Below are 12,422 nucleotides of genomic sequence, written 5' to 3'. Positions count from 1 at the left end.
TGTTGATTTTCTTCAGCTCCAATTTATAGTGTTCAAAAGCATACCTGACTCTACATTGTTCTCTCTCTCTGTCTCCCGTATAGTTGTGATGAATACGTCACTCAGCTGGATGAGATGCAGAGGCAGCTGGCTGCAGCAGAGGATGAGAAGAAGACCCTCAACTCCCTGCTGCGGATGGCTATCCAGCAGAAGCTGGCCCTAACACAGCGCCTAGAGGACCTGGAGTTCGACCACGAGCAGACACGCCGAGGAGGTACCGGCGGCCGGGCCAAGACCCGCAGCAAGGCCGCCAGCAGCACCACCAACAACCCCCACGTAAGTCAGAGTCTCACCTGCTCTGGCTCTGGCCGACCAGAGCACATCAATGCTATGCCCAATGGCATTCTTGGAGGCCCCGGGGTCTTCTGCAGCGAGAAGTACAAGATCTACTGCGACTGAGGAGAAGTCTGCAAGGGACTGCTGTGTACAGAGGGGAGGGGGCCTACGGGCCAAACCCTCCCCGCCTTAGTGTTAAGAGCCCCACTCGCTCGCTTAGCTCCCTGGCCAGCCTGCGCTCCTCTAGGGACTGCTGTGTGACTAACCGGCTGCTCGTGTGTGCTAGTGTAAACGCTTAGGGGAATGCAGATGTATGTACAGTGTGCACTAGACGTTTGGACTGTAGTAGACATATATGGCATGTGGATTATAGGGCCCCGGTTATATTGGGGGGTTTTGTGGATATTATGGAGTGTCTATTCTTTCCGCTGTCATGGTGCTGTACGTATGATGTAAAAGGTGGCAGCTTTTGTGCTCGTTTGTTCTGGCCCCCTGAGTGTATTGCCTGGTAACAGTAACACATTGTGGGGGTGGGGACTTGTAAAGAGGATGTTGATCTGACAGTCTTATGACTAAACACAACATCCTCTGCTCCTCGGCTCGTCTGTCGGCATTGGTGCTCCTTTTGGAAAAAAAAAAAAAAGCCCCCTTCTCTCCTCTGCCTCTCCGTCCTGGTACCCCCCCCCCCTCCAGGACTGACCTGTGTCCAGCAGCCCACTGTCTAATCAGGTCGCACTTAAATGTTTACAAGAAGAAAAATGGAACTAAATATGCAATCTCCCTCTGCTTTTTTGCTAGGGGAGCAAAGAATGATTCTACACAGAAATTCAAAAACTCATAATTGGGTTGGCTGATGGTTTCATGATGGAATTGTTTGGGCAGAAAAGGAGCACCTGTGACCACAAGGTGTTTATTTCAGGATCATTTTAAAGCTGTGATGCTAGCACACCAATACAGTAGGGTCTGTAGAATCGCATGGCTTTGCAGCTGAAACGCTTATGAGCTTTTTAACTGTTTTTCTGTTGTCAGGTGTGTGGTACAAGACGGACTCATGTACTACAGGGCTCTACATTGTAAAAGAGTTTTTTGGTGTCAGGTGAAATACAGGAGGGCTATTCAGTGTGACTCATTATGTCACAATGGATTCTTTCAGAGCCATGTTATAAGAGAGAAAGGAAGTTTGAAAAATCAATCTCCACACCCAAATTAAGTGCACTTCAGCATAGGTGCCTCAGGTTCCTGCTTCTGTTAAAATGGATATAATGATTACTGTGAACAGAGATACAATATAGTTTTGATCAAAGATGATTTTTTAAATATGGAGCAAATCCCAGAAGAGCACAATTTAAAAAAAAAAAAAAGACACCCGCATCTGGATAATAGATCTACAAACAAAACCAATCAACCACTTGGCAAAAAGTGCCTGGCAACCCAAACCCATGATATATTTATCTATCTGTTGATGTAAAGCCCTGTCCTTGTGTCTCAACTTGAGCTAACGCTGTTCTCTTCCTTCTCTCCCCCCAATCTTCTGTCTCCCCTCTCTATTTTTGGAAGATCGCTCGGAGATCTCCAATCATTTCTGTGTGGTTATGTGGCTGAAAAACCCTTTTCCTCATGTCTCTAATCTGTTTCTTGTCGCTCGGTCGCCACAACGACCTTCTCTCTTTTAGATTGTCAGCAGCTTGCTCCCCCAGCATCACCACTCACCCTTTAACTAGAATGAGGACTTGTGGGGAAAATTGCCCTCTGAATATTTTTGTCAGGTAAAGTCCTCACGTACGTTGTGTTCTCGATACTCGCCTGTGTGTATATCTCAGCGTTTTAAAGTGAAGGGCCCTCATGTGTGTATTATGTTTTTTGAACTTTGCAAATGGAGGGTCGTTCACTTCTTTTTATTTGTGTTTGGTGTGTGAGGACAAAGCAACGCACTGTTTTAGTATCCAAAATAGCTTTAACCACTTGCAAGCTAGCATTACGCAAATAGGAAAAAATATAAGTGGGGCTTGTGTTTAATAATCCATGTACCGCTTGTGGATCATAGACACATTAGCTTTATGATGCTAAAAGCAGGGTTGATGTGAGGGATTCCTGCAAGATTTAACAAATTATGCGTTTTCTACTACTACTAAGCTATATATGAAATTCTATATTCTTAATATGATCATGTTCAGGTTAAAATCTTGCAGGATCCGACTTACAGTATTGATTCCTCTCAAATATGAAGAGAGGGAGCTTATTTGTTCCTCCAGAAAAAGGAACAACGTCAGCGGTCAACCCTGCTTGAGTGTGCATCCATAAGCCACAGCACACAGCATGGAGACAAAGTTATCGTACACATTAGGGAAAAAGAAGAAGAAGAAAAAAAAAAGCAACCTCCGTAGAGGTCAATCACTCTTACGTTTGAGATTTCACTTACAAGTGCGATATATTCTGTTTCTATCAGTTAGCGCTGACGGAGAAAAGGTTTGGGGAGTAGAGAAGGGAGAACTACTCATGTTGTAAACCAGCTCCTGAGAGAGGAGATAAGAAAGCTAGACATGCTGGTGAAGAAAGCCAGATGTCCAGCTGAGAACTGACTCAGATGTCCAGCAGAGAAATGAGTCTCGGGGTTTCCTGCGGGAGAAACTCCTGGTAATTTTTGGAGGAAAAAACAAAAAACAAAAAACACAACAAGATTGGTTGTTTCAATCGACCAGCGGACATTGATTCAAATTAGTTGAGCCCCTAACCCTTCCCCTTGTATAGACTCAGTGGAGCCACTGAGCAGTAGATAGACCCCAGGATGTGATTGTGATTAGAAAAACTTCTCCCTGGACGGACAAATCCCAGCTTTGCTCCATCTACTTTGAAATCAATGTCTGGCTTATATGGTGTCATAACAGCATGCCACCTAAAAAGCTCCTCCTACCTCTGCCTGCAGGCTCCTCCCACCTCACCTTTAAGTTTTACTACACATGATGCATCCAGATTCTGATTTGTTGTAAGCCTGCATGTCAAAAACATAACCCATTTTTCATTAACTTGCATGGCATATGAGAAAAGACCCATCTCCTCTGACCTGGGTGGTGGGATATGGCTTCAACTCTGTCCTATGAATGAAAGGTCACGGTACTTGTGAGTCATTGGCTTCCTAACTGCACCCGCAAGGTAATTGGTGGTGAATGTGCTTTCACATCAGCTCTTCAGGAGCATATCGACAATGTCGATATGACAGGAACGGAACGCTCTTACATAACATCGGCTGCCTCTGGGCTCCTAACATCGGCTTCTGTCGCTTTGACTAACTACGGCCGCCGTCTGCTCTGTCTGTGTGGACTCCAGCTGCTGACCATGTTAATAGTCGCTCTAAATTGACAAATAATGCTATTGCTGATCATTTGTTTGTCTGTCTCTCCATTTTGCAGTAATTACAGTAGTTCTGCGCGGATGACGAAGTACCAACACAAGGTCCATTCTCACTGCTGATTGAGTTCACCGAAAAAGAGCTAGTGCTCACTATAGTCCATTTGGACCTGAAGACAAAAAAAAAACAAAAATGCTAAAAGAAAACACTGATTTCCAGTCGGCTGTTCTACTTCCTTCTTATTCCTTGATGTGATGTCTATTGGAAATACACTTGGTCTCATTTTTGCGTGCTGCTACTTAGAAGCCAATTTCTCACAAGTCCAATGAACTGATTGAAACTGACCAGAGTTTGTGATTGGCTTATCTAACCCTCCAATGAGAAGTGGGGGGACATGGGGTTGTTTCTCAATGTAAATCAACAAGCTGTTTTGTCTGGTTTCATCCTTTTTTTTTTTTTTTTGTTTTAGTTTATTGTTTTTAATCTGTGCACTTTCATTATATAGGATTATAACAAACTATTATTAACCTCTAGGAAAGCGTGGTAGTACTATGGTTTGTGAGTTATTCAGTATAGGTTATAAAACTATAGGATTATACATCCTACTGAATTGTCTGCAACTATTTACTCAAGTAAAGGCTCCACAAACCACAGACCTACTATTTTGACTTAATCCTCAAGATTTTATCCATCAAATAATCATTCTTAAATTGTTTTGTTACATCATATTTTATGCTGTTGGTTTTCTTATATGTTTGTTCTACTGCCATGTTCTATACGAAAATCCAGGGTGATCAAATTCTGGGGTTTTTTCATGTATTTATTATTCCTAGGAATAGTTCAAAATAACACAATGAAACTTGACAACGCTCTGACTCAAATAGGTAAGTTGTGTTTTGGGAAAAATTGAGTGATATGATATATGCTTTTCCTAGCTTCTTACCGAGGGCGTTCCACTGAAACGGGATCACTGACTTTCAGAATTCTCTGCAAATGCAACAATTAAATTCCAAATTGGAATTGTTTCATTCTCTCTTCGTTTATCGTGCCAAATCTTGGTACACCGTTTAGGTTTGAAAAAGAATCAAGACTCTGAAAGAAGACAAACCGTCGCTGAGAAAAGGTGTCGTTTGGGCCATGGCTCTCCATGCGAGTGCCGGGGTTTTGTTTTTGGTTTGTTTAATTCTTTGTTTCTGACCAGTAGTGCCTTTCATTGTTTCAAGGGAGAATGTTAGACTAGTATTTTATGTTTTCATTTTTTTTTTTTTTTTTATATAGGTGAGGACTTTGGGTTCAAAATGACTGTGAGCAGCAATAAATGCAAAGGGAATTTTCCCCTTTCTGAGTGAGACGATAGTTTTGAAATTAGCTCAATAAAACAAAAATTGTATTGAATTCTGCAGGTCAGTGATCCGCTCAATAAATTCAGGGGTATTAAAGAAAAGGTTTTTTTTTTTTTATCAAACTTTGGGAACCAAAAGAAATCCCTTTGGCCTCCTGTTATTGAACAAAATGCTCCAAGCATCTGTAATGTGTTGGGGTAGATCAGTGTACTATTGGAAACATCTACGTATCTCTAGCTTTGTTTGGTGAAGGTAATGTGATATCAATAGTATTGTTGAAAAAAACAAAATGTGCAGAGAGCGCATTTGATCTTTCTTTTTGTCCAATTTGAGTTTTGTTTGTTGTTTTTCTTTTTTTTTCTTTTTTTTAATTTTTATTCTTAAATCTTTTTTTACATCATCTTTGAGCATTATGTTTTCAGGAAACAGAAAACTAAACTAGCATCAACAAGCTTGAATAGTGCCATTATAGCCAATGCTTGTTTGTTGAGGCGTTAAAGTTACCAATACGGACAAGAAGCTAAAAAAAAAAAGTGCAATTCAGATACCGTTTTACATTTAAAAAAAAGAGAAAGTTTTCTGTTTGCTGGAAGCGATAGCATTGTGATAATAAAATTAGCTGTGCAAACTTTATATTGTCATATTGTGTTTCAGTATTGATCCATAATGAGAGTTTGATATCTTTATATGAAATAACGACTTCACCTGTATGTTGGTATTTATTTGAATGGTCATGCAGTACTGTATTCTTATCAATAATGTGCATTATGATTAGTGGCATATTGATTACAGCTAAATGTCATATGCATGTTTCTCGGTCATGGGACCTTTACACAGAATTGAAAACAAACATGTAAACTTTTGTCAGGGTGTTTAAAAAAAAATGGTGGGGGGGGAATTAAAAGACAAGAGTTTAGTCTGATGTATTACTGCTGAACTAATCCTATGAAAGTGTTTTGTTTGTTTTCCAGTAGAGAGGTGGTCTATCTGTGTAAAGGTAGTCATACTGGCTAAAATCAATAAATGTGACTTAAGTTCCAAGCTGTTTGAGTGTTGTTATTTATAGCTTCTCCGCAGTATCAGCAGGTGAAGGGTTAACCAGGGAAGTATGTGGTCAGCCCTGGTGTCTCTTCAGAGTGTTCCCAGCTGGAAGCCAGGGGCAGGGGAACTTCCCAGCTGTCTGAGCGGCTCCAGGACATGATCACATTTCACACAATGCACAAAAACACTTCCACCACCTACTCCCCCCCCCCCCCCTCAAACCTTTCCCTTCTCTTTCTCTGTCTTTTCTCTGCTGTTATGCTCAAACCTCCTTCTCCCTCCTTGCCTTTCTCCATTTCCCATTTCTTTTCCTTTCCTTCTGGAGATACGCCCACACGCTGATCGGAGCCAGTTTCTTTTGACCTTTTGCTACACCCAGCGCTTCCTGTCCAGGCTCTAGAGGCCCAGCACTCTGCCCAATTAATACTGCATTTTTCTTTGCAGTGATTTAAAATGGAGAAATGCTGTTGGGCTCTTTCAGAACTTCAACTTACTTGAAGTCAGATGAAAACACATAAATTTTGGTTGCTGTTTGCTCACACCCCAAAGTGATTCATAACGATACACATGAGATCAAATAAATTATTTTAACATTTATGAGTATCATTGGATGGAAATGTAAAAAAAAAAGAATTCGTGGATCACTCTTCATGAAAATATCAATGAAAAGCAAAAGGTTTGGCCTTTTGTAACAAAGATGGAAATATTAGAATAGCACACTTAAGTACAGATATTGTTACATGATTTAAATCTGTGGTTCTCAACCTTTTTTAACTTTTTTTTGGCCTATTGTATAATATCAAGAACCCCTTCAAAGACACCAGTTGGTATGCTCCTAATGTGTCCTTTTGAATGGATCTTAAACTAGATGTTAATCAACAGTATTGATTGTATAAAAGTTGATATTGTTTCATTTTTTAATGAACATAGGGATCCCTTGAAGTTTCTGTTAGGCCTGGTTTCACTTTTTTTTCAGTGGGTTTGGTCAAATCTGTATTATTTCTCTTTGAGTGGCAGAAGCTGAATGTTTCACCCTTTTATCCTTCACTTTCAGCAAGCTATTTTGAATTCTCTGCTTGCTTGTTAACTTGTTTTCACATGTTCTCAATCACAGCACATGGTGTCAAGATGTCACAACTGACTTGGGTTGGTTGTTGGTGTCTTCTGTGCAGGCAACTTATTGTAGCTGGTAGTTTATAGGGCTTTGTGACAATAAATAGACCAAAGATCAGACTCACACCAGTTTGTGTGTGTTTTTTCCTCCTATACAGATATGAGGATTTTTTTTTTTTACCAAATCATAATTTCAATTTTTTTTCAACTTAGCTGAGCTGCTCAGCAAATTTTTCACATATCTCCTGGAGAAGGTCTTCCTTTTGTACACATACTCCTGGTTGGGAATCGCTCATTTAAATGTTACTCAAATAAAAGTGAACTTACTTGCTGAAAACTATGCACTACTCTGATGCAGTTCCATAACATAAAAGGGTGAGTGTGTCATCCTGAATATGAATAGGGGAAACATCCAAACAGACAATCCCTGTCCAGTTCAGCCACACTTTCCAAAATGGCAACCATCTTTTATTTATAAGAAATGTTTCTCAGAGATTTGACTTGAGAAATTAAGTTCAAAGATGGACTTGACTGAGCCAGATGAAAGACCTTTTGAAAGGTAGTTCAACCAAAATGTACTTAAAAGAAAGTACAGCTACTGATTTTTGAATGTTCTCACAAACATTTAAAAAAAAGCATTTCAGTTACAGTAAATTGAAACCGTTACATCTACAATATTAACAGCTGATAGTCCTCTCAGGATTCAAACTTGAAATCTATTACATTAATAATCCTGAATTCCCCACACCGCTGCGATTTAGTGCAGCGAAACTAGTTTCCACCATTTATCATATGCCCTACTGATTGAATTTGAATGGCAGAGTATTAATGAGAGCCAAAGGGAGAGGTCAATTCACTGACAACCAATGACATCACTGTCGCAACACTGGAGCCTTTGTTGGTGCCAGTCTCCTCTTATATCCTCCCAACCATAGCTCAACTGGCAGAGGAAATATGGGTCAGTGGGATTCATTCCATGGCATCAGTCCTGCTCTATTAATAGACTATGCAGGTGTTGTGATTATACTGTGGATGGAGAGGGGATTCATAAAGCAGAGCAGCTGTTTCATATTTCAACTGATGCATTACTAAAATTCACCACTTGGGGTCCCTGTACTACAGTTGTTGCTATACTGTATTTGTAGCTTGACTCTTGCACAGTTACTTCAAGGTCTAGCGTTGCCCTTAAAAGACAGACCGTGTGTGTTTTCGTGCTTACAAAGAGTCTTCTTTATGTGTATCAGTCAGCGCTGTCATGTGATAAATCCATGTGGAGCCTGAAGGAGCAGAGAGTCATGATCAGCTGGTCTGGAGGAGCAGCACCAATCAACAACACCACTCCACCATCCCGGCCTCACATGAATCTCCTTCAAGCACACACACACACACACAGATGCACACATTTTCTGTACGGCTCCACTGGAGCAGAAATAATACCACAGAGGATGTTAACAAATTTATGACCTGGGGAGTGTGAGCTAAGCCTCATGATGCATTAAAAACATTCCTTAGTCCTGACACTGGACGTGGAGTGTGAGTGTCCTCTGTGACTCATGTATTATCTCTGCAAAAAGGTTGGCATGGTCTCTTAATGGCAGGTTGGTGCCTCTACAGCGGTATCATCTGTGTCAAATAACAGATGAAATGTTGATTCAATCAGTATGAGGCTTTAATTTGCACCTGAAAAAGAGTGAATGAATAAAGACTTGACACCCCAGTCTGGAGTGTGATTAGCCGTATGATTGGGGTATTTACACTGAGAGGATTTCAGATAAGTGTAAAAAGCACTAGGTAGCTCATCTCACACTTATCTCTGTCGACTTTCACACCTATCCATCAGCTTGGATGCTCATCCGCCACAATCTTCCCTCTCTATAATTGTCTTCTTTAAAAAAAAATATCTTCCTCTGTCTCGCACCTCTTCCTCATTCCCTTCCCCTCTCTTCCTCCATTCTTCCCTCTCTTTGAATGCTGTTTTTTCACTGTGTTCTGTGGTTATGAGTGGAGCAGCCCCAGGGGAGCGGAGGAGAGGATGTATCCCAGAGGGCTGTTTGGTGTTCTGCTTTCTGTGGACCAGCATGCCCCCAGACGGACTGACAAGCAGCTCCATGCACTCGGAGGCACTAACAGGGGCACCGGGCCCCTGCTCTATTTTAAACACAAGTTCAGTCATCCACAAAAACACTTGGCCTTTCAGACTCTGCATGGACATGTTCAGAATTATTCTCTAAAGCAAAGAAGGAAGAAGGAAAAAGGTTAAAGCAAAGGGTGTGTTTTCTATGCTTGTGTTTGCTTGGGTCTCATTATGTGATTAGAGTGCTGTCAGTGAGTTTGTGTACATGTGGGATGATGTGATATATACAGTATATATAGAGCTTATTAGAGAGGGGGGGTCTGGTTAATAAAGTGACCTGGCAAGCAGCCAGACAATGAGGCGTTACCATCAGAGACCCTGCTGTTGTCTGTGTTGATTGGAGGCAGATGAGAAGCGTGCAACAGCACCGGCCACAAAAGGGATTAATGATGCGTAGCGAGTCGACACGGGTTTCAAAAAGATGGGGGGATAGATAGATAGGCTGACACAGGGAGGGGTCAGGAGGGTTGGCAGCCACACAGCTGGTTTGAAAATAGTCATATAATTGAAGAAATACAAAAAGTAAGAAAGTACCGATGCCACATTGTTGACCTTTATACACTGGCTACAGCAAGTGAAGCAAGTAATATACAGTGGTGGAAGTATTGAGATCCTTTACTTAAGAAAAAGTACCAATACAGCAATGTAAAAATACTCCATTACAAAAAAAATCCTACTTAAGTCAAAGTACATAAGTATTAGCAGCAAAATGTACTTAAGGTATTGCAGTAAAAGTACTTGTTTTGTCCCTGTGACTCATATATTATTATATATGACATCATTAGATTATTAATACTAAAGTATCAGTGTGTAAGCAGCATGTTACTGTTGTAGCTGCTGGAGGTGAAGCTAGTCTGAACTATTTTATATACAAGTGGCTTAGTCTAGGAGTCTATGACCCGCCAAAGGGTCACCAGATAAATCTGAGGGGTCGTGAGATGATTAATGGGAGAGGAAAGAAGAAAAAACAAAGTTCTGATACACAAATCTGTTTTCAGTTTTTTGGACTTTTTCTCTACTCCTTGATTTTTGGTGAAATATTGGATCATTTGAACATTTATTGAAATGAAACCATGTGAGAAGTTTAGAGGGAAAAATCACTATTTGGTGGAGCTGTTATTAACTCATAGACATCTGAAATGTGCCCCGGACTACACACTGCTTGTACTTTGTAAGATGTCAAAAGCCAGAAAGGTTGGAAAACACTGGTTTCATCTTTAACGATGTGTTGTATTTCAAAAGCTTGTTATATTATCCATTGTGTCTTGATCTGAAAAGTAACTAAAGCTGTCAAATAAATGTAGTGGAGTATAAAATACAATATTTCAATCTGAAATGTAGTGGAGTGGAAGTATAAAGTAGCATAAAATGGAAAGACGCAAGTAAAGTACAAGTACCTCAAAACTGTACTTAAGTACAGTAGGCTAATTGAGTACATATTACTTCCTGAATATAAAATAGGATGAATACTATCAGACTTTGAACTTTGGATAAACAGGACACAAACAATTGAAACTACAATTTATGACTATTATCCATTCTTTGTTTTTTCCGTCTGCCAGTTCCTTATTAGTCTGCACAATGACTCAAAGAGGCAGCAGCCGTCAGCATCCATTCAGCAGGCTGGAAACTCAAGATAATCAATTAAAAGATCAGGAGAAAGCCTGAGCAGTGACATGGAAATGCGGTGCCAGTTAGTGTTCTTGTTCCGGGGTCCCTTTTTCCACACTAATAGGCAGCTGTGGAGTTTTCAAAGCAGAGCTATCTCTTGAAATAGGCCTCATCCTTTTCATGACTTCACGTGACAACCCATGTCATGCCTCTGTGCCGATGGGCATATCATAGCTGAAATGAAATATTATTTAAAGATACAAAAGTGCAGTTTTAGTAAAGACGCTGAAATAATGCATTAAATATGGGCTAATCGTTTTTAAAGTGTGTTTCTGAATAAAAAAAAATATGGTTGGTATTGGTTTCCCCAATGCGAAGCTTTCATTCTAACATTTACACTCAATGAATGGGGTGCTCGCGCTTCGCACCGGGAGCGCGCATTTTCTTTTTTCCAGCGGCACAGAGGAGAGAGTTCTGTTTCTGGGGAGGGAGGAGAAAGGAGTACATGGAGGACTACAGTGCTCTTATTCTGCACAAAAAAAATGACCCGGGTAAACTCTCTCGCGTCCGTTAGGAAACCATGAAGTGTCCTTAGTGTGTGTATATGTGTGTGTGTGTGTGTTTTCCCCCGGCGAACAGGAAAAGGGGGCTCTGAAGTGGAGGCGCTCCTCCGAGTTTATTCCACCGTACGCTGCTGGAGCCACTGTTTCCAGTTTATCCGAGACAAGGACGGGCTGAGCAGAGAAAAACCGGAGAACAACTTTTGTGCAAGATGCAGGGGGTTTCGGCTACTGGTGAGTGAATCGCTCTGATGAAGGCGGATCTGCTTCTTTGTCTTGTATTTTTTTTAAAAAAAACAAAACAAAACTCTGCGGCTTTCTTGTTTCCAAATGGTTACAGCTTGTGTTGCGCACAGGATTTGAATTCCAAAATGCTTTTGCCAGCTGTCAACGGGGCAGCTGCGCGGGCCTGCATCAACTCCAAAACAACGTAAAGAGTTGTTTTGCTCGTCAGGCTGCTCCACAAACACTCTGAGAGGAGTATTAATGGTCTATTGGGAAGTGAGCTGACACGGCAAGAATAGGAGCAAAGCGGTGCCAAACCCTGAGAGAAGGAGCTCTGACCTCACCATTGCCCCAATCTGACGCAGGCCCCCGCTTACACACACACACACACACACACACACACACACACACTTACAGAGCAACTGTACTGGATGACTAGGAATCAAACAGTAACCACATTGAGGATGTTTGTTCTGATAATGCAGGGTTCATCATATTCAATATCTGTGTGTGTGTGTGTGTGTGTGTGTGTGTGTGTGTGTGTGTGTGGCCATAACAGCTACAGTGTCCCTGTGAGGAATGTGATTTGAGTGGAGGAGAGTGTGTGTGTGTGTGTGTGTGATGCACAGTTCATGAGATTAGAGATGTGTTGAAAGTGTTTGCGAGTCTGTCTGTCTGTCTGTCTGTCTGGTAGGATGGTAGGAGGGCTGCTTGGTGTTAGAGGAAGTGTGTGT

At 41.2% G+C, this 12,422-nt stretch overlaps 2 protein-coding genes across 3 annotated transcripts in view; both read left to right on the top strand.

The window, feature by feature from the left end:
- Positions 1 to 6,045, top strand: part of LOC137184721 (protein bicaudal D homolog 2-like) — a 45,340-nt gene extending 39,295 nt beyond the window's left edge. The window contains exons 10-11 of one of the 2 annotated variants that reach the window (XM_067592664.1): positions 84 to 315; positions 3,723 to 6,045. In XM_067592664.1, the coding sequence (XP_067448765.1) occupies positions 84 to 315; positions 3,723 to 3,725 (235 nt within the window). In that variant the 3' untranslated portion in view covers positions 3,726 to 6,045. Of the gene's footprint in view, positions 1 to 83 lie in introns of both variants that reach the window. The other variant, XM_067592663.1, reaches the window with a different exon arrangement.
- Positions 6,046 to 11,365: 5,320 nt separating this feature from the next.
- Positions 11,366 to 12,422, top strand: part of fgd (faciogenital dysplasia) — a 54,727-nt gene continuing 53,670 nt past the window's right edge. Inside the window, exon 1 of the mRNA XM_067592662.1 lies at positions 11,366 to 11,697. Coding sequence (XP_067448763.1) covers positions 11,676 to 11,697 — 22 coding nt within the window. The 5' untranslated portion in view covers positions 11,366 to 11,675. The remainder of the gene's footprint in view (positions 11,698 to 12,422) is intronic.

Source organism: Thunnus thynnus, chromosome 6 (assembly GCF_963924715.1).
Source record: "Thunnus thynnus chromosome 6, fThuThy2.1, whole genome shotgun sequence".
NCBI lineage: Eukaryota > Metazoa > Chordata > Actinopteri > Scombriformes > Scombridae > Thunnus > Thunnus thynnus.
This window is presented reverse-complemented; position numbering and strand designations above follow the sequence as displayed.